The 23,264-nt window shown below is 45.6% G+C and overlaps 1 protein-coding gene across 1 annotated transcript in view; it reads right to left on the bottom strand.

The window, feature by feature from the left end:
- Positions 1 to 23,264, bottom strand: part of LOC129383634 (uncharacterized) — a 274,295-nt gene that overhangs the window by 150,774 nt on the left and 100,257 nt on the right. Inside the window, exons 13-14 of the mRNA XM_072289593.1 lie at positions 12,743 to 12,843; positions 11,618 to 11,739 (exon numbers count right to left, since the gene is read on the bottom strand). Coding sequence (XP_072145694.1) covers positions 11,618 to 11,739; positions 12,743 to 12,843 — 223 coding nt within the window. The remainder of the gene's footprint in view (positions 1 to 11,617; positions 11,740 to 12,742; positions 12,844 to 23,264) is intronic.

Below are 23,264 nucleotides of genomic sequence, written 5' to 3'. Positions count from 1 at the left end.
CATTCTGGAGGTATCACTACACCCCGCAGGAACCTCCTGCAATGCTGGAAGCTGGACAGCACAACGATAAAGCAACTGATCTGCGTGCTTTCACAAAAATGCGCACAACACTGTCGCTACCTTGCGAGTTTTAGGATAGGTTTGTGTAATATGCAATGATTTTACTGCTTGTTCAATCTTCAGAATTTGTAGTGGCACATCACTTGAATTTGATCTTTTGGTGATCTAGAGGGCCCTCAGTTTAATCAACTTACCAAAGTAGCCTCCGCTGAGTGAAATATAATCAGGGGGCTTGAGTACGTATGTATAATATACTCCATACAGGCTCTATATTAATCTAGCCAAATTGCCTTTCTAAGAACTTCGTAGAGATGCATGAGGTATCCAGACATGTATCCTCTTTGTCTTTTCATTATGTAGTCTTATGAAGTTAACTTCCCAGACTATTGCATGTATGCCTATATTCTTCCCTCCGATCGGTGACACTAATGTATTGCATGTCATACTTCATCTGCTGAAAATGTTTGCATAAAACAGTATATTTTGCTGCTTTATTAGGTAGCTGCTGAATACCTAGTCACAGTATAAGAGTTCAGTTCCTCAAGCTGATAACAAATCATTAACCTTTATTGTTAGAAGCTCACTATGAGTCCCAATTGCAGATTCGCTTCAGACTGGTCTCCTTTACACATTACTGAAAGTTGAGTTGGCAACGTCGTAAAGCAAACTAATGAATCATGACAATCAGCCCAGTGCAGTAATTGCAAGCCACACCATGACAGCGTAGCTGAACGGTAAGCATTCACTGTTACATGGCTATTCTTTCTCCATTCTTTCTGTTTTTTTTTTCAGTTGGCGTAGGATAAAGCTCGTTCGTTACAGTTACTTATCTGTTATGCAATGAGTTCATTCTACTTTACCTCAGTTTACCAAGATGTCACAAGGATGATTGTTTCAACTTCAAGCTGCCTTGCAGTTAATTCTTGAAATATTCACTTTTTAATATGGTGTAATCATTTGATGCACTCTACTCGAATTGAGGTTTCTAACTGCGAATAATGTGCTCTACAGCGCCTACAGAAGTGTGCTCTAACAACTAAATACATGGTTTTGGCAAAAAGTGCTTTAATGCTTTCGCACAACACTTATGTCATTGAGAGTTTGATAGGAGCATGTCTGGTGGGGATGAAATATGACAAAGAAAGACATGAACTAAACCAATAAAACTTTAAAAGCTGGACAGTTTGGCTTCCATACGAAAGCCTTATTCACACTGGGGCAAAAAAGTTGAAGTCCCTATTTAAGTAGGTTTTAGCATGCGACGCAAGCCCCGCACATAATATGCGGAGAGGGTTCGTTCGTTTCGATAAGCGTGTGTCCTGTTGATTGTATCTCTAGGGATCCCACAAGTAGAGGCGGGGCTTCCAGTTCCTTTCCAGGCCAATTATACTACAGTTGATCCAGTCACTCTTGTACCTAATCATTGCTGCGTGCTCTGCCAAAGCATTCGACGCCAGGAGTTGTCATTTGCTTCAAGCAACGTGCTTTTCAGCTGCCTGTCTGCCACATTTCAAGCTAGTCGAGCAAAATATAAATTTACATGCACATTGTACTTATGAGTATAGGGCAAGTAATTGTGGAACATTGCTCTAAATGTACATATAGATTTCTGTCATGGTGCATTCTCCGCATTTAATTGTTTCACTCAACAAGCAAGAAAATATAGAATTTGGCAATTACTGTTCTTGAAATTTCCTACCTCTATTCAATAGGGAGCATTTCTCCTAAATACATGTTCAGAAGTAATCTGTCAAATAGAATGTAGAAGACTCTTTGTAAGACACTATGGTTATGGCTATCCTATAGCGGAGTAGTACAGGAAGCCGCGTTTACGGTTGCTAAATACAGTAAAATTCCGGTAATAAGGACTGTTTAAAGGACCTTTCAAGTTTGTAAAGTTGTATGCTGCATAAGTGATGTCATCGTATTTATTCACAGGCACGTCTGGCTGAAGCCATTCTAGGAAGTTAGAATATCCTTGCTGCACCTGATTTATGGCTACTTAGCACAACTGTTTGATTCCCACATGTAACAGATGCATATTCTGTGCAGCTGTACTGCTTCATTCGCTTTTTGAGTGGTGTTCCAATGCCCACAAAAACGTCGCCAAATAAGACGCCTTGGGCAACAGACGTGTGAATGCCATTCTAAGCATGTGTGGCAATGCAATCAGTTAAAATCCCCGCTTTCATTGTAGGTCGTTTAACGTTCTTGTGCATGACTGCTACATGCCGTCCCGTTCACACACGCTGACACAATGCATCAGGCTATTCTAAATATTTTTGCGTTTTTCCTCCCTTAGGCTCACAGCAAGGCATCTTAACTTCACCAAAGAAATATGAAAAATGCAGTATTGTTGTTGCTTGGTTGTGGCTTCGAAGGACAAGTATGAAAGGTTGCAAATTAAATATCAGTGCTAGAAATATTGTGTTTTGCCAACAAATGCATTTATATCCCACTCATGAGCAAGGTTACATCAGAACAGTACCACAATACTTCGAAAAATTATCGAGAAAGCGGGAAATATCACCAGGGCTTTTCTGAAACTTACAAGAAAGTCGCAAGGATGTTTCTAATTTGAGCAACGGAAAGTTGAAAATATGTTACTAGGAAGTTTCTTGCTGCAGAACTAAAAAGTTGGTAGAAAGTTACGATAACGTTTCTAAACAGTATGAAGACGGTTTGTAAATTCTGCTTTCAATGTTTGAAACATGTTCATTCATCGTGTAAAGAAAGTTTGTAACTAAACTTTCTTTAATTCAATATCGGTGGCTAATAGTCTACAGGATGTTGGTATGAAGTTTGTAGGCAGTTTTAAAACGGTTTGAAGACATTCAATAAGTTGTTGGTAGGTTCTAGTAAGATTTCTCTTTAAAAATTTTATTCAAATTTACTAGAAACTTTTGTACGACCACTGCCAAAAATGGGCCAAAATTTGAAATCTTTGGTAAATTCAAACTGCTATTTTCACCCGCATAGCTTCCTGCGCGTCATAGAGAAGTCTGTGTGTACTTGAATCATGTTTCATTTAGAATTTAAAGTGTATAAACGCGGAACATTCCGAATCTTTGAGACAGGAAAGAGCGCCTACACATCTCTTCTTTAACGATGCTGTCTGTCACGTGATGAAATATTTAAAACTGAAACGCCTTCAGATCCTGCAAGCGCACAATGATAGTTACAAAGGCAACTATGGACAGACCAGCCTGGCAGAGAATACCGATAGGCATTTGTTAAGCTAGACAAGCTCATCCAGAACTGCCAAGCAGGGGCCGTATTCTGTAGCGGTTCCTTTGGGAACCGGTTCCCTTTGGCTGTTGCGTCTGGATTACGTCACTCGGAGAAAGAGTGGAACGGGGCGGCGTGAGGGGAACCAATCAACGAGCGGCGGTCTGCCGGAAGATCACGTCATCATTTTTGTTTGTACTTAGGGGACGGTATAGCAATTGAAGGATGTTGCTGGTTTGATAAAAAACATTGGTTTGTATAGAAAACTTGCAAATATATTTTCAGTAATAAATGTGAGCTTGCGGCGCAGACCGCTACTGGGAGTTGTAATTTCATTTGTGTTGTTTTCTTATTTAGTCGCTAGGTGGTGTGCCATACGTTATGCAAACAAGTTGCCTCGCTTTGTTTACGTTTTGGACTTGCCAGTTTGCGCGCCGAATCCGAAACTGGGTCCTCATGTTTGAGCGAGGCCGCGCGATATACTCGTGTCATTTGTTGAAGAGCACCCCTACCTTGCGAAGGCGTCGTGTGTGCTGGGTCAACAGCTGACGGCGGCGCGCAAGGAGGAGCTCTGGCAGCCAGTGACTGCCTTGCTGAATGCTGAGGGCCCGGCAGTGAAAACTGCAGCCCAATGGCGCGGCGTGTGGAAGAAAGATGTGTATAACGCCCGCCGTGATGCAGCCGCCTTGCACGCCGAAAGCAGGTAAGCACACTCGTTGACGGAGCTTTTGCGCACTATATTCTAACAAATGTGTTAATCACAGAGGAACCGGAGGAGGCAGTCTGCCCGGACCGCGAGGGCGCGTCCTCTCCCTAGTTGGAAGGGCGAGCGCCATCGGAGTCTGCCCGCCGTTCTTCGAGCCCGACGAAGAGGTGAACATCAGCGCATGGGTTTCAATAGGTCAACGCCAAGTCGACGCGCTGTCGCGATTTATGGCAACACGCACGCTTTTAATTTTTCAACTTTGCCCCGTGCGGCCCGTTTATGGAACGCACTACCAGATACCATTGCATGCCAATATAAACACACTGCATTTCGCAATCTGCTAAACGATCAATATGCCGTTTCAACCGTCTAAACAAGTCATGTCTTTTGTAATTTTCTTGCATTTTTTCTACAAGTTAAAGAATTTCAGTGGTCCCAATTTCTTTACAATACTTACTACTGCATAACATGCAAAAACGTTTACAATGTTATTATGCTATTATGTTGTTGTTTACCATTTATTGTTATTGCTCTACATATTGTATTTACTAATGTAATAATTTTCCATGTTCTGTGCGTACTCCTTTCATTATGCTGATGTTTATTTCTTTCCCAATTCCATACTAATATGTTACCGTATTTCCCCACTTACACTATACCTTCTCGAAGGCCTGTAAGGTACATGTAAATAAATAAATAAATATTTACAATGTTTGCAGATGACTGTATAGTATATAGGGTCATCAACAGTGAATCTGACCAACCAGCACTACAACACGATTTGGATTTGATTGCCATATGGTGTGAAAAATGGAAAATGTCACTGAATGAGAAAAAGAGTGTCCACGTAACCTTTACCTGGAAGAGCTCATACGACAGCAATCGTAACACTATAAATAATGCTACTCTTGAACAAGTGTCAGAATATAAATACTTATATGTATTTTTTTCTGCTGATCTAAGGTGGAACAGACACATTACTCATGTTAGGAACAAGGCTGTCGGACCATTAGATTTTTTGAAACGTAACTTTAGTAGCTTGCCACAGAAACTTAGGGAGCAACTGTATTTCACACATGTGCGCAGTACACTGGAGTATGCGTGTGTTTGCTGGGATCCATATGCTACAGAACTTGTAGATAAACTAGAAAAAGTGCAGAACAGGGCAGTTCGGTTTGTCCTTGGCAATTATGACAGGATGCTTAGCATGACAGAAAGCAAAAAGGCATTAAATTGGCATCTTCTTGAACACCGTCGCCGAAATCTCAGATTAAAATTTCTTCATAACATATACCACTCTAATACGGGGATAGCCAGGTAATTGTATTTTCAGCCGCCCACATATGTTTCTAAAAGGCGAGATCACAAATTAAAAATATGTGAGATTCCTTTTGACCCTCTATTGCATGAATTATGAAAGTCATTTTTTCAGCTTTCATTATTGATTGAATGAACAAACATGACTGTAATAATAAAGATAAAGCTTTGTGCTAAATATGGCACACCATGAAGATGGCTGAGCGCTCTTGCTGCCATGGGCGGAAAACAAAGCTTCACGGACGGTGGTCTTTTTAGTGCGATGTGGGGAATGAAATGAAACAGTTGTTTGCTGCGTTCAGGCACAGATGAATCTTTCACTTCCTCTATCTTACCAACGACTTGTTTGTGCAAGGTGGCCGCTTACATCTTTGTTTCTTCTCGTTAAATTCTGGCCAGTGGCCGACTTGGTCAGATCGGTCGTCTTTGGGTGGCATTGCGGCCACTAGTCCCTGTGCTTTTTTGACTTGAACATGGAATTCGATGTCCTAACTAGAAGTCCTTCCTGGTCGCTAGTTGGGTAGGCACTTGTTATGCGAGGTAAGACATTCTGCAATTTCTGCTTTTAATTGAGCCAGCGGTAGTACTTGTCTCCTCCTAAGCTGCTCCTGCACCCTCCTGTACAATACCCATGCTGTTACTACCGATAAGTCTTGCATAGGCGTAAAAATTCGAAAGTGCCATTTCTTCGACATCTGATATGTATGCAGTAAAGTCCAAACAGAGAGTCCAGCAGGTGGACACCACCCATGTGCCTGTTATGGACCTTTACTACGCTGGGGCAATCAATTTCGCGAAACACCTTGGCGGAGGTAAACCAGCGCTTAGTCTTTTGGACTGGATCTCTCCCAACAAAGCTAGACAGAAATGTCACGGCGCGGTTAACGTATCAACGCACGCACGATAACTCTGCGTCATCTATCGCGCTTGTGAGTGCCTCTGAAGCACCACGTCCTTTACATTTCAGTTCCTTTTCGCTTTTCAGGCGGCTGTTTGGTAGACAATTCGCCCTCACTGTACCGATCGTCAAAATTACATCTTGTGATAGAGTGACCTGCAGCTTCGGGCTATTGAACAGATGGCAGCACGTTACCATATTTTGTATTTCAAGTTCATACTGTGCCAAATATGGCACACACCGATTTTGGTTTCTCTGCTGTAGTTGCAGGCACAATTGAGAAAACTAGTAACTGCCTTGAATTGGCGAGGCCAAAAATTATGCCAAAATAATTTTTGTATGTTTCTGAAGTCGGACTTTTCAGAGAAAAAAAAAACAATTGCTCGTGTTTGCCCCCTCCGAGTTTCACGTCGCATCCCAAAATCTACTTCACCTCTGTTTTGCGTATCACGTAAGAGATGGCAGCACTTGCCGATAATAAGTGCGCATAACTACGCGATTTACTCTGACGGTATCACATTCTCAACTGGGAATCTCACACACGCGAAAAAGAATGGTAACCGGTATGTGCCAAATATGGGACGCCATGCAATAGAGGGTTAAAAGCGTTCGCTTTCCGCTACTCTTTCTATGTTCGTACTATAAGAGACTGGAATACTCTACCACCTGACACTGTCTGTATTTGTTCAAATGATGATTTCTTCCATGCTTTATGAATGTAATTTTGAGTATTCATTTATATGAGTTGTACCGTCCCTGCTGTAATGCCTGAATGGCGAAGCAGGTACCCAATGAATAAATAAAGAAATGTTTCATTGTCATGATTCTGTTTATATTGTTGCACCTTGTTAAGCAGCAATTACGAGCATTATGTGAAATCATGCGTGCAAGAAATGCAATGTTGAAGCAACTCTTGAGTTTAAACAAAGCAGTAGTAAGCATGAGTGTCTGCTATTTAAACAAATCCTGCTCCAATAAGTGCTTGACATGTCTCGTTTGTTGCTATACGTTTCAATATGTGCTATACAGATTGCTGAACGACATTTCAGTTGCTGTGTAACTCATGCTGTGCTTGCGTGTCACACATGAACAAACATCTTCAGCTTTGGAACAATGCATACTGCACAGTAAAATAGGCATTGCAAAGCAATATTCAACAAAGCAAGATTGCTTGCCATTCACCTTGGAAATAACCTTTATTTAAAGAAAATTCCCTGGCGAGACAATATTCAAAAGCACAGTGAATAAAGCAAAGGAGTAACATAATGGCACATGGTTATTTATCACTGCATGTGTATCTGTCATGCTCAACATAGACAAATCATGTGCTTTTCACTACTGCAGTAGGCAGCATACTATGAATAGCCACATGTGAGCACACGCAATGTGTTATGTTGAAATGCACGGCCTACTTACTTTCATGAAAAGAAAAATAAAACATGTTACACCAGCACATGTCTCCGTCTCATTTGTCAGCGAATGCGCCGGCGCATACTTTGCAGGTAGGCAATGCGCAAATTTCTGGGCAGCCGAAACACACCAACTATGGATTCACGCACCGCACGGCCTCTTTGAAACAAAGCTCGAGAAGGCTGTACAGGGTGCGCCTGCGGTGGCACCTGTACTTGAAGCGGCACTTGTGCTTGGGCTGGCTCCTGTGCGCTGTCGTCATGTGCACCGTCGTCATCTGGGTCGTCTGGCAGAGGCACGCCTGCTGCAAGGCAGAGCTGCACAAGCTGCAACAGTAGTGGCTGCTTTCTGAGGCGAGTAGTGGAACACCCGATACCTCTGCAGGCATCGGAAGGGGCTCTTGACGACTCCTATGCACCGCTCAACGGCATTTCGCATTGATGCGTGTGCCTCATTATAGCGCCCTTCTGCTGTGAGGCGATTTGGGTGACCAGGCACAGGAGTCATGATCCATGGCTCTAGCGGGTACCCAGAGTCCCCTGTAAAGTGTTGCATTTCAGTGAACGAACGTGGATACATTAAGGCACAATGCAAGAACACAGTCTACGCCAGGGCCCTTTTACAACAGCAGCGGGTCTTGGATTTATTGTTGCAATATCTATCAAACATTGACCTTTCCAGAAAGTTGTAAACAAAGTTCGACTCATTTTAAAGAAAATCCAAATTTCACCTGTTGTCTTGGCTGCAAATCTCATTCTCAGGTTAAGTTGGACATGTAATATTTATTTCATACTCGTGGTTTTCTGCTCCGTTCATCCCATTTGCCCCTCCATAAATGTACATCCTTCACTAAAACTAATTAGCTCTTCTCTCTTCAGAAGTGTTATTTTATAAAACACTTCTAAGGTCTACTCTTGAATATGCTGCCAGTATCTGGGATCCTTACTCTACCTTTCGTACCTCTTCTCGTGAAGGTACCCGAACTCGAGCTACCCGTCTGATCCTTTCTAATCACTCCAGCACCACATGTCGCTGCAACAAAAAAAAACTGCAGACATTGTGACACAAAGAAAAATAGCGCAACTTGCACTATTCTACAATATATACTACACCGATCACTAACGTCGATGCCGAAAGTTTCACGCACACGCTTATTCCTTCTTTCCAAGGACAGTGACCAGGAACCAGCTACCCAAGTCCATTGACACCAACCCTTTTCCATCATACTTGAAAACTGCCATTTCGACGTGTTCTGTAGAATTACACCCCTGCCTGTAACGCTCCACGTGGCATTCAGTGTATTGAAATTAATAAGTAAATAAACAAAACAACATGTCAGCTGTTGTATACATGCTGGTAAAAATATCTGCCTTCTAAGAGAGACATGTTTCTCTCGATAGTCGCTGCAGGTTTATTAGGTACTGCTGCATTCACAACACATTTCTAGCAAATCACGCTTTCTTAAAGCTTGCTAGGATGCAAAACTATTTGACTGTGTATGTTTTACATGTGGAAGAAGCACTGCTACTTTAGGTGCACTTACCAAGCAAGACTTCTCCATGAAGTAACAGGCCACGAGTGAGGCGGCGGCGAAATGCAGAATGCCTCTAAACGAAAGAATCGTGGCACGATTATGGAAACCGTGGGTCAATTGCCAGGATATTCAGCTTCGCATCACACACCTCGTAAGGGAAAGCAAAGAGAAGGTGTCAATGCCACTGCAACAAATATCTGGCACAAACTTTTGCTTACAACACTACTTGCCAATCAGTTACTGTTCAGTCAGCCAACACAATTACAGAAAAGGAGATATCAACATACGCAGTAGGCAGTTGAACTAATGATCAGCATGATAACAATGTCATCTTAACCTACAAATGCAATGTTGGCATGTGTACATGTGCTCATGTATGGCGTGCGGTTACAACACAATGTGCAAAATAATTCCTTTGGTTTCTTCCGTCCATATTGTACAAGATTCTGCTAGAGAGTGCCACCTGTGTTTTTTTCTTCCAGACAAAGTGTCTATTACAAGCGAAAGAACGCGGAATGGGCAGCATGTGCCGTATTAACAGCTAGAGCAAATGGGTGTCCACACATTCTCATTCTCCCTCACACCATTTTCATTGATGGGATGCTCCTTTTCACGTTTACAGTCTGTTGGCCACAATGCTTTAGTTTTACGTCGAATAAGAATCACAAGGGCTCGTCTTCTGTTAGGATCGCTCGCAGACGAAGACTCCCTTCACTGCTACGGCGTCTATTCCGGTTTAAGTCGCGCGTAATGTGTTTACATTATAGCATCGAAAAGGCTATTCAACTGTGATTGGAGAGCACTGAAAAAGTGCGGCCGTGTTCTATGCAAAGATCAAAGTCGTCATTACACATACAACACAAACGCTACTTTCTCTCATAGGAACGCAAGTATTACCGGCAATTGATGAAAAATAACGAAACGAAGTTTTTTACAACGTGCACTCGCGCAATCACATATCGAAAATATTTGTCAATGAACAATACTCACGACCATGCAGTTGAGGGCGTAATACCCTTTACGGCTCCAGTACGATTCCGTTTCGCCGGGGCCGAGCTTCTTAGGGTGAACGATGGCTATCAGACTCCCGTCCACACATCCTAGAACTCCTGAAATTTTTCCACGGCTAAGAAAGTCTTCCTTGACGGCGGCTTTCTGTTGCGCCGTGGATGGGAATCTAACCCATCCTTTTTCTTTGCCCACAACCGTAATGGCCTTGGCGACGGCTGTAATGATCCGGCTGACCGAAGGCTGCGACAGTGCAATCGCTTCTTCATTCCCGACGCACTGTTGAAAGCTCCCGGTGGCAAAAAACCGCAGCGCGCACAGCACTTTCATCGTAGCGTCGACACCACGAAATCTTTGAGGTCCGAGATGTCCTTCCAGCTCATCGCAAAGACGTCACACTGTGTCTTTGGAGAGCCTAAAATGCCTTCGAAACTCTTCTTCGGCCATGCCGAACGCGTCGCGTCGTTGTCTTTCGGCACTCGCCAGCAACACAACCAAAGGAGCCGCCATTGCAGTCTCTGTCTCGTCTCGTCTAGGTGCCGGCTCGTCAGCTGGCGCGAGATTAGCCGGCAGCCACGGTTGCCCTAGCAACCCTCGACATCATGCTCGCCCCCGCGCGCGACCCTCGAGAGAACCACTTCTCCGCGGTTCCTCTCCTAGCAGGGAACCGGTTCCTTTCCAGAAGATTGGCAACCTGTGTGACGTCATCAAAATTTGTCGTCCCGCCCACCAGGGATGACGACAATGAAGCGCCGACCAATGGCAACAGCCAAAAGGAACCGGTTCCAAAAGGAACCGCTACAGAATACGGCCCCAGGTGCGTTCGGGACATTAGGTATGGTACCTCAAACAATCCGTGAATGCTTTGCTGATGCCTCTGGTAAATTCTTCCTTTCATTTGGCGTGAACACAACAATGCTTTTCTGACAGTTTTTTTTTCATTTCCGTAAATTCATTGCCCACGCATATGTGTTAGCATTCAATTAGGACAGATCGAGTTGGCCGTTCACATACTCCGACAAGCTACTATCACTTGGACAATATTTCGGTACAATTATTTGCCACTTCTCTGAACCGACAAACAACGTCGCTATAGTGCAGTAGCAGCAGCATTAGCATGTTATACGAGGCCTCCGCTGTACAATAACACTGGGATCGGTGCCCTATATTGTTCCCCCTTTAGCAGCTGATCAAGCAGAGGGTTGTCTTGCATATTTCGCGTGGGCCTTCATAATAGGCATGGCCAAGAAATCGTTTTTTTTTTTTCAGCACAGAGAACCCAATACGAAAACAACAAAAACGCCGAAACTCCGAATTGGGTTAGGATCTGGTCACACCTTGTACTTTGATCCTATTGAAACATGGAAAATTTTGCTTTTAGTACAATATCGTAGAGGTGCTCTCGCAAGTCATGTTCGTGCACCATGGGCCACGAGAGCATGAATCCTGGTCTCACCCTCTCCATGTCCTTCCCGATGAGCGACCACCATTTGGAGTCCAGCTGGATTCCGTAGCAGGCGATCATCGAAGGGTTCACGTACACGGGCATCGTGTCCCCGATCGAAGTCGTCATATCGGCTGCAGTCATGGCACGTAATGGATTGTTTAATGGTCTCATGTCCCATTTGTCGGTGAATTCCCTTTTCTCTCGTTAGCGCCAGAGCGCATCAGTGCAATTATCTAAAGAAACTTTAGCACAGATTCGGTGGCTCAACTATACACCAATATTGTAGCGCATTCATTTTTAAATTATTATGCAACACAGGGTGGTCGTTGTACATCACCATTGTGATTCTAGCAATGACCCCACATACAAAATTGCACAGCCTAGGATTCGCTAATGCGACTGTACCTAGGAATAGGTAGAAAAAGTCTTGTTCTTTTACATAAAGAGGCAGCACTCTCAAAGTATTACGTGATCCAAGCTGACGACGCTTTGTGCGCGGGGCCAACTTAAAACAGAGATGCCACACTGCCTCCTCGCTAACATTTGTCGCCAAATTGCGACGCCTGCAATTCTCTACATACTACGACATTGGTTCGGCTGGCCTCGCTTGCGCCGACTTTCTACGGCAGCAAATGTAACAGCGCTAATGAGTACAGTCGAGCATGTGACGGATATGAGGTGCGCGTGCAAGGGGAATGAGTCACTTTGCAGTAGGGTGCCAAGATACCGTATGGCAAGAGTTCAAATGCAACCGCAATTCAGCACGTCTACACAGCACGAGCATGCATCTTTTCGCCCACACTGTTCACAGCATCACTTACGGTGTATTTTATCGAAAGGCTTTAGTGACGCTTCGATGTGCTTATCTTTCACGGCTGGATAACTATAGCCCGCCATTGTGGATGCAACGCGCGCCAGAGTGTGCCAGCTTTGATCGACAGCAATGAGTAGGCTGAGGCCTGCGAATCCGAACTGCTTGGCGCGTACTTTCCCGAAAATCAGAGGACAGTGCTTCTTGACAAGTAACACGAAAAGAAACACCCAACAGTGTGCGTCGCTATCCTTTGCTTAGCTTCATAAAGCGGCAATTGCGTTGCCTTTCTGTTAGTCCAACCGCCGGAGGAATGTTCGTACCTTTACTCTTGTTCAACCAGGTAACTGCGACGGCAGAGGGCGCCCGCAGCTCGATGCCATTGTTGTCGGTGGTCTGGGCGAAGGGCGTTGGAGGGTCACGTCTGCAGAACACAACGTCCAGTTGTATAGCGTAGGCGGCCAAGCGTTTCTGTATACCGTAGTGAGCACCACATGCTACACCAGAGAATCTCTTCGCTGTGCAATACGAAGGTAAATCAACCACTTGTTGGGAATGTTGGCTAGTACATGTCCCGGCATTGTGCTTGTGCATTGAAGTCTTCCCCTGACGTCATTTATTACGACGCTTTATCTTTCTAAATTCGCAAGAAGTCGTTCTCGCTGCACAGCCTTGCTACCCGATCTCTCTCGCACGAATTGTTAATCTATGAGCGTCGAAGGCCGAGGTTTTTGTGAGAATGATCAGTGACGTGCGCTAGCACCCGCCTACGGTTCCGAGGAGCTTCCGGCCTCCTGAGTCGAGCAAGGCGCGTTTTCTAGCGCGTTCCGCAGTTTACGGGACGCGTCTTTTTTGCACGCGCGGAATAAGAGAAAGAAGGCATTCTTCCAGAGTCACTCACATTCACGTATAATTTCTCGAGTATATCACTCCTAAATAAAATAAAGCTACCACCTCTACTTCGCAGACTATTTGAGTGGGCAGCACAAAATGACTTCTAGGGTTCCTCCTCGTGAACGGCGAGAAAGAAGATACAGAACGGAGCATCACGCTTTAGCCAATTGCACATGGTGATGCTACTACTAATCAACAACAGTACTTTTAATTTGAAATTTATTTTTACCATGACAATAAGTGGCATCTGTTCCATCTTTTTCTTTCCCGCGAAATCCGCCAATATGTCTGTATGTTTGAATGCTTTGTTTAGACAAAAGATTGTCTGGGATGTAGGGGCTAAAGGAAAATGCAACTGCCTGACAAAGCCCCCCCCCCCCCCCCTACCCCTACATTGCTCAGGGAGTGGGACATCACGAAAATACAGTGCAACAATGTAGAAACAAGAAAAGAAACAAAATGTATGCGGCATGGAATCAAGTATACCATAAAGTAAGATCGTTACACCTTATGGATGGTATATCATCAGTAATGCGAGAGAACAAGGAAATATTTAAAAAGCAAATGATACTGACGAGTTTAAAAACATTATATAGCAAATAGGAGAAAAAATTTAAGAGAAATAACACAAATAAAAAAGGATGAGTTATCGAGACTGCAAGGATAGCTAAGTACCGTTAGGGGCATAGCCAAAGGTAATTCCTAACATTTTTCTTTGCATTGTAAGCTGACCTGCATTCCTTGAATTATATTAGCGATTTGTCGATTATTATTTAGGAAATTAGGTACTAGGTAGGCGAGTGTCGGAGTACCATATTTCTTTCTAAACATAGGAGTTCTAAGTCGGTCATGCCTAAGGTGACATTGTCAGTTGTCGGATGACGAAGATGTGGAGAGGGTATCTGGGTCATGCCGAATTTCGCTATGTGTATACATAGCAAGCCTTAATTGGAATAGATCCTCTATTGTGGGTATGTTTAGCTTGGAAAAGCATGGTGCAGTGCGGTCGCTTCGTTTAAGGTTCTCTATGCAAGGCACAGTTCTTTTTTGTAGGATTGTTGATCTATCTAAATTTGTTTTAGTAGTTGTACCCCAGATTAGCAGACTGTAGTGTATATGTGAAAGAACAAGAGAATAGTGTAACTGTAATTTTAACTATATTGAAACCAACGTTCTGGTATTACGCAATAAAGAAATTGCCCTGCACAAATTTGCATGGATCTTGTTTACATGTGGTGTCCAGCTCAAGTTATCTACAAAGACGACACCTAGAAATGTATAAGTAGGAGCCCATTAGATAGCACAATTTGTAAATCTAATAAAGGTGCTATAGTGATCAGGATTATCACTGCTTTTAAAAGTAATGTACTCTTTCCTACATTTAGTTGAAGTTGATTAGAATGCAACCAGTTTGATAATTTAGTTAAACATCTATCAGCTGCCTTTTCAAGTTCAGTTAAGTGTTTACCTGTAAAAAAAGACTTGTCTCGTCTGCATAGAGAGTTATGTCAGGAGTTCGCGGTATGTTCACACTATAATTTATATAAAGAATAAAGAATTATGGTCCAAGGCTACAGCCTTGCGGTACACCACATTTTATTAGCTGCAAATGGGAATAGTGACGATTGAGACTAGTAAATTGCACCCTGCCGGATACATAATTGCGTATCAGATTTAATACCAAATCATTAACACCGTAGCGTGGGACATTGCGAAACAAAATTAGATGCTTTTAGAATCTAAGGCCTTTTTAAAGTCTAGGAATAGCCCAAGAATTTATTGCTTGTTATCAATATTATTAGCTATATTCTCTTTATTATGCAAGAGTGCCGTTTCGCTTGATTTCTTTTTACGGAAGCCAAATTGTTGCTTGGAAAGTATTTGGTGCTCGCCCAGGAACTTCATTAATTGTGATTTTATTGTATATTCTAACACTTTCGAAAATAAAGGCAGCACAGATACAGGCCCATAGTTATTCGTCATTAGGAGAGCCACCATTGTGGATGGACTGCTACTCTGGCTATCCGGCAGGGTGCAATTTACTAGTCTAAATCATCACTATTCCCATTTACAGCTAATAAAATGTGGTGTACCGCAAGGCTCTTGCCTTGGACCATTATTCTTTATTCTGGCTATCTTCATGCCTTCAGGAAAGGCTCCCGTGGCGAAACCTTGATTGCAGATGGCCACATAGCAATTCAGCAAAATCATCATAACCAGTTGCAGTATATTTATTTCACTATTTCAGGCATGTAACTCTTTCTAATTCAACACATTGAGTCAGGAAAATAGATTGCGCGCAGGAAGAAGAAATGTATCGTTCACAGTCATTTGTTGTACGGTTTGTCTGACCTGCTGCACCTGAAGTTAGGAAATGAATACTGAATTTGTCAGATCAGCTTCAGCGAACATCGCTTAAATACCGCCAACTCTACACTTGCGACTAAGCACAACCTGGTGGTGACAAATCATGTCATTCGTAGTATTTAGAAAGTTACTACGTCTTCAATTACCGTTCTATTATACCCATCAATGCTTTCAGGTTTCCATAACTGTAGCATACTCAGAAAACTACTAGCCAATGTGGTCATGAGTCAACGTATTTGTCCTGTAGTGAAATGGAATGCCCGGCGCCGCAGCCACATCGCCAGTTGCCCGGGAGGCGCGAGCTCGAGGTTGCCTGAGCTGCTCTGGTTGAGACACGCTGCCTGCTGCTCTCTTGTGCTGTATTCATATTAGATTCTGGTGGAGGAGCTACGGTTTTCGCCAACGTGGAATTACGCACCCGAACTCTGTCATCCGTCATGCCTGACGACCCCAGCCCGACATCCCTACCGGTTACTCCAGTCATCGTATGTGCCTGTGCCGAGCATCAGCGCGATCCTGATATCTTCAGCGGCACCGATGAGAAAGACGTTGAAGATTGGCTGGAATCGTATGAACGCGCCAGCAATACCAACAGATGGGACGATCCCCTAAAGCTCGGCAACGCGATCTTCTATTTATCGGGCGTCGCCAAGCTGTGGTTCAAAAACCACGAAGCAGATCTCCGCATGTGGAATAGCTTCAAAACCGGCATCGCAGAAGTTTTCAGCCGCCCTGGCGTGCGCAAACTTCGCGCTGAACAACGCCTACGAAGCCGATCCCAGCAAACTGGTGAAACGTTCACCAGCTACATAGAGGACATCGTCGACCTCTGCCGGCGTGTTAACCCGACGATAGCGGAGGCGGACAAGGTACGTCACATCGTGAAGGGCATTTTCGACGATGTCTTTCATATGCTCCTCTCCAAAAACCCAGGCACTGTCTCTCAGGTCACTGAGCTTTGCCAGAGTTTCGACAAGCTCTGCAGACAGCGCCTTCTCGCGCGGCGCCCCCCTGCGTCCGACGAAACCCTCACGAGCATGACCGCGGCTCCTGAGATGGACTCCCTGCTTGGCCAGACAAAAGAGTTCGTCCATACTGAGGTCGCTCGTCAGCTTTCGCTCCTGTCCTCAGCCACGCCACCGCCTTCGCCTTTGCCGGCCAACCTTCGCCAGGTCATCCACGAGCAAGTGTGCTTAGCTCTCCCCTTTTGCCCGGAAGACGCCGCCTGTGCCGACTCCCGCTGCTTTTCCCGAGGTGGATGAACCTCTCAGCTGTGCCGAGGCTCTCGCACGGCCACCACCTCCGACCTTTGCGCCATCCCCATCGGTCGTGCCACTGCGTCCAGCTGCTCACTTCGTTCAGCCGCGGCACAGCAGCGGAAAATGGCGCACTCCTGACAACCGTCCAGTATGTTTCGCGTGTGGTATACCTGGCCACGTTGCATTATTTTGTCGTCGCCGCGCAACGTCCTACCGCCGTAGTTTCCCCATATAGGTCATCCTTCGCGTCACAGAACCCCGGCCAGATCTCTTCCTACTCGGACCACCGCCCTCTTGTTGACCGCCTTTCGCCATCGCCTCAACACCGCTCGCTTTCGCCGATGCGTCGTCGTCCTTCGCCGGAACGGGAAAACTAGTCGTCGCAATTCCAGAGGCACCGCGTCATCCACGAACAGACCAAGGCCTGTCCCTTGTCCGACTGATGTTATTGACGTATATGTGGACGGCGTCGCTGCACTCGTCCTCGTTGACACTGGTGCCGCAGTTTCAATTATTAGTGCCAAACTTTGTCGTTCGCTCAGAACTGTCCAATGTGTCACTTCGTAAAGCCAGCGCAGACCGCATCAAATCTGCAGCTGCGTGTACTGCTCGCGTTGCGTTTAAAGGCCTCCTCTACATTGTCGAATATTTGGTGCTGTGTTCTTGTTCCCACGATCTTATATTGGGCTGGGACTTCCTTTCCACTAATAAGGCCGTCATCGACTGTTCTCGTGCTGAAGAGGAATTTCAAACGCTGTGTAATGCCCCACTCCTTGACGCTCGTGAACCTGAAGATAAAGTATTTGTTGCCGAAGACGTTACAATTCCACCGCACTCATCTGCCCTGGCCAGAGTGTCATGCAACATTGTTGCTGATGCCAGCGCACTTTTTACGCCATCTGCAATTTTCACTCGTCGCAAAAGTTCCCCGCTGCCTTTCGCTCTTTTGGACGTTCATGCCGGCATCAGCAGACTGCTCGTCGCCAACCGATTATCCTGTCCTCTCACTTTGCTTCGTGGAAAGTGCGTTTACCATGCCTAGTGTGTCGGCCCTGCTACCCTCATTGACATGCCAACTGGTCCCAACGCTACTCATGAGGTCGGCGGAGTGACCTGTAACCCCGCGCAGGAGCCGACTTCACCCGATGTTTTACATAGCTCCATCGCCGACACGTTGAGTGTTTCTCAACGCACCCAGCTTCTAGGCCTTCTCTACAAGATCTGTTCGTCTTTCGACGGCCAGCATGTTCGCTCGGGCTGCACGTCAACTGTTTCTCATCGCATCGACACGGGTACCAGTGCGCCACTGCGACAAAGACCATATCGCGTATCCGCGACAGAGCACCGTATTATCGACGACCAAGTAGCTGACATGCTCAAGCGCGGCATCATTCAGCCTTCGGACAGCACCTGGGCATCTCCTGTTGTTCTTGTTAAGGATGGATCGATACGATTCTGTGTCGATTACCGTCGTCTTAACAAAATAACTCGTAAAGATGTTTACCCTCTTCCAAGAATTGACGACGCCCTTGACTGTCTCCAAGGCGTGGAGTTCTCTTCTATCGACTTACGCAGCGGCTATTAGCAAGTCCCCATGGCACCCGAAGACCAACCTAAAACGGCCTTTGTAACACCAGATGGCCTATATGAATTTCGTGTCATGGCTTTTGGGCTTTGACAGCCCCCGCAACATTTGAGCGCATGATGGACAATCTTTTGCGTGGTCTCAAGTAAAAAACGTGCCTGTGCTACTTAGATGATGTGGTTATTTATTCGCCCGGTTCCCCCCCCCCCCCCCCTCTCTAGGCTGGAGGAAGTGTTGCAGTGCGTAACTGCTGCCGCCTTTCAGCTCAACCTGAAGAAATGCCACTTTGGCACAAGTCAGCTCACCATCCTTGGCCATGTGGTATCTAAACACGGAATTCTTCCTGACCCCGCCAAGCTCCGTGCAGTTGCTGATTTTCCCAAGCGTTCCCCTGCAAGGGAACTTCGCTGCTTCCTTGGCCTGTGTTCTTTCTTTCGCAGCTTTATATGGAATTTTGCGCCCATCACCGCTCCCTTGAATCAGCTTCTACGGAGCGACTTGAACGACTACGCCTGGTCGTCCGCTTGTGAAGATGCCTTCCAAGAGTTGCGTCGTCTACTGACCTCGCCGCCTATACTGCGTCACTTCGACCCGACAGCTCGACCGAAGTACACACCGACGCCAGCGGTGTTGGACTCGGCGCTGTGCTCGCGCAGCGCAAATCTGGATTCGACGAGTACGTCGTTACACAAATACGCAAGCCGCACCCTCAACAAAGTCGAGAAGGATTATTCCGCTACGGAGAAGGAATGTTTGGCCATAATCTGGGCACTTGGTAAATATCGACCGTACCTCTATGGCGGCCCCTTCGACATGATTACAGACCACCACGCACTTTGTTGGCTGTCCACGTTGAAGGACCCCCCTCAGGTCGATTAGCTCGCTGGGCTTTGCGGTTGCAAGATTTCAACGTGCGCGTTGCCTACAGGTCTGTCCGCCGCCACACCGATGCCGACGCGCTTTCCCGTTCGCCCATGTCAACCAAAAGCGATGCCTGCCTCTCTGCCGTTGACCAAGTACTTTCGTTCCCAGCAGGCTGCGACATGGCTTAGGAGCAACGCAAGGATGCTTGGGATTAATACTCTTATCCGCTTCCTTTCAAACCCGTCGACTGTTCCTTCGCCTTCTCGAGCTTTGCGCAGTCAAGCATCTCACTTTGAAATTCGGTATGGACTTCTCAATCACTGGAATTACGTCTCTGACCTCCGCAAGTAGTTGCTGGTCATACCTCGACATCTTCGTGGTAAAATATGTGTTGCCTGCCACACTAACCCGCAGTGTGCACATGCGGGTGGCTTCAAGACGTACACCCGGCTTCGCTCCAGGTTTTATTGGCGTAGCATGCACACCTTTGTGCGCAAGTACATTTGGTCGTGTCCTCAGTGCCAACGCCGCAAGGTTACTGCTCAGCATATCCCTGGTCCACTCCAACCAATCCCGTGTCCTGCCAGGCCCTTCGATCGCATTGGCATTGACCTGTATGGACCTCTTCCGAACACGGCTTCGGGGAACCGCTGGATAGCCGTCGCCATCGGCCATTTGACGCATTACACAGAAACAGCCGCTCTGCCTGCTGCCACCACTCGCGATATAGCATCCTTCCTCCTGAAGAACTTTATTCTCCGTCATGGTGCACCTCGCGAACTTTTAAGTGATAGAGGACGTCTCTTCCTCTCCGAAGTCGTAAACGCGCTCCTTGCTGAATGTCGCATCCTTCATCGCACCACCACCGCCTACCATCCTCAAGCTAATTGTCTGACGGAAAGATTTAACCGCACCCTTGGCGACATGCTCTCCAAATACGTCGCCTCCAATCACACTGATTGGGACCTCCTTTTGCCATTCATCACGTTCGCATACAACATTGCACCACAGGCGACCACAAACTTCTCCCCATTCTTCCTCTTGTAGTGCCGCGAAACTTCGACTACTTTTGACACCATTCTCCCGCACAGACCCGACTTATCCGAATGTACGCCTCCTCTCTGAAGCTGCCCCCGCGCAAAGGAACGCCGTCAGCTCGCCCGTTCCTTTACAGCCGTCGACCGATGGTAACAAAAATCTAGACTTGACAATGATCACGCGCATTGTCACTTTCTTTCGGACTCTCTTGTGTGGCTTTGGGTTCCCGCCGTTTCTGCAGGACTTTCTTCCAAGCTTGTCTCCAAATGTCAAGGACCCTACCGTGTTGTCGCGCAGACTTCGCCTGTGAACTATATTGTCGGGACTGTCACGCCACCTACGGACCAATGCTGTCGTTGTCGTAAAAGCGTCCACGTACAATGCCTGAAGCCGTATTATGATCCCATGAATCGATGTTCACCATGAGTCGCCAGGATGGCTCCTTTTCCTGTGTGTGTGTGTGGGGGGGGGGGGGGGGGGGCAATTGTAGTGAAGAGCAATGCCCGGCGCCGCAGCCCCATCGCCAGTTGCCCGGGAGGCGCAAGCTCGACATTGCGTAAGCTGCTCGGGTTGAGACACGCTGCCTGCTGCTATCTTGTACTGTATTCCTATTAGAGTCCTAGTTAGAATCTTAGTAGAACAAACACGTTTCTGTAATAAGTAAGTCTACCAAAGATTTCCCACTTAGCTGTGACCTCAACGAAGAAAAAAACGTGCCCACAAAGTAAGTTATGACTACCACATTAAATAAATAAAAAGTGCAGAGATACGGCTATGTGCGGAGCTACGGCGTAGAGCAAAGTATCACAAAGCTATTCGCTCTCCTTGGTGGTTCCCAAGAACAGTTGCCATATGACCACTATTTTAAAATGTGAACATCGGCATTGGCAGCAATAACAAGCTATGCAGCCCATCAATATGTCTTGCCCTTTAATACAAAAGAAAATTTTCAAATTGTTCTTAGAGTTGCCGAGCAGGGGTGTTCTGTGTTTCTCGTGTATTAAATTTGGAAAGCAGCGTTGGCCCCGACATAATGCTTCCTGTCAAGCACGTTGGTGCGAAGTTAGTCTTTCTTCAGAAATCTACACAAAGTTAGTATAGGAAACACTTTCTGCATAAAGTAGCAGAAAATGCAGATGTCACAATTACTTTATGTCAGGTGACGTGAGTTTCATAGGAGTTAACTGCTGGGCAATTGGTGATCTTGCATACTAAAAGGATTTTGCGCCAAAACAACACACACACAAGAAATACGACGACACCACGGGCGCTACTTTTAATGCAGGTGAAAGCACTCGACATATATAGCTCTCCAAAACACCGCACACGCTATATATGTCGAGTGCTTTCCCCCTCATTAAACACTTGAAGTAGCGCCCGTGGTGTCATCGTCTTTCTTGTGTGTGTGTTGTTTCGGCGCAATATCTTTGTAGTATTCATAGGAGTTATTCACGACTGCTAACGCTATGCACTAAGGCAAGCTTTCTCATAGAAACATGGCCTCTTGTTTGGGCCCAACCTGAAGGTCGTGCACAACGACGCCAAAAAAAATTTCATCACTCTCGTCCTCATTATCATCAGCCTGGCTACGCCCCCTGCAGAGCAAAGGCCACTCCTATACTTCTCCAACTACCTAGTTCATGTGCTAATTATAGCCATGTTGTCTCTGAAAACTTCTTAATTTCCTTCACCGACCTAACTTTCTGCCACCCCCTGCTACGCTTCCCTTCTATTGGAATGCAGTCCTTTATATTTTATGGCCATCGGTTGTCTTCCCTCCTCATTACATGCCCTGCCCATGCCAATTTCTTTTTCTCAATTTCGACCTAGATGTTATTACCTCACATTTGTTCCCTCAACCAATCTACTCTCATCTTTTCTACATTTTCAGGTATCTGCTATTGTTTCGAATTTTCAATATTTGTGTCAGAAGATTTAACATAAAGGGTACCCGCTGTCGTGGTTTTGTTTAACGTCATTTGTTGGCTGTCGTTCTCAAAATTCCAAGCAATAGCTTCGTCAAGAATTTAAGACAAATTATGGGCAACTTTAGTGATGGTGCCACAATATAAGCAGCATATACCGCATCTCATATAGCAAGGCGTGGCATGTACAAAGCCTAGAGCAGGCTGGTGAACAAGCAATTGGCAACTACGGCGTCGGTTCTAGGAACATTAGAAGAGGGATGCAGGTTGAATTCGCGGAAAAGAAAAAGCTGCGCATAATGAACACCTGCTTCGGGAAGCCCTGGAACAAAAAGGGGATCTGGAAAAGCCCTAATGATCAACAAGAAATGAAACAGATTTCATACTTGCTGCGAATCCCCGCATAGTGCAGGATGTAGAAGTAATAGGTAGGGTAAAATGCAATGATCATAGGTTAGTGAGGGCTAGCATTCACCTCAAATTGAACAGAGAAAGATCTAGATTTGTCAAGGAGAACAGCTGAACCTAGAGGCAGTGAGGGTAAAAGCAGATCAATTCAGCCTGGTACTTGCGAACAGATATGCAGCCTTAGAACAGAGACATGAAGATGGCATAGAGGTAATTAATGAAACCGTAACTAGGCTGGTTTCAGAAGCAGCAAGTTAACTGGGAAATAAGGCACCAAGGCAACGAGTAGACGAGCTCTCCCAAATAACAAAGTACCTAGTAAAGAAATGACAAAAAATAAGAATGTCCAAATGAAGAAATAAGATAGAATTCGAGGAACTGTCCGAACTGATCAGCAAAAAGAAAAGGCATATTCGAGATTATAACGCGAGAATGATTGGGGAAGCAGTAAAAAATGAGCGCAGCATGAAATCAGTGAGAAGGAAGCGTGGCATAGGACAAGCCA

This window comes from Dermacentor andersoni, chromosome 8, assembly GCF_023375885.2.
Source record: "Dermacentor andersoni chromosome 8, qqDerAnde1_hic_scaffold, whole genome shotgun sequence".
Taxonomy (NCBI): Eukaryota; Metazoa; Arthropoda; class Arachnida; order Ixodida; family Ixodidae; genus Dermacentor; species Dermacentor andersoni.
This window is presented reverse-complemented; position numbering and strand designations above follow the sequence as displayed.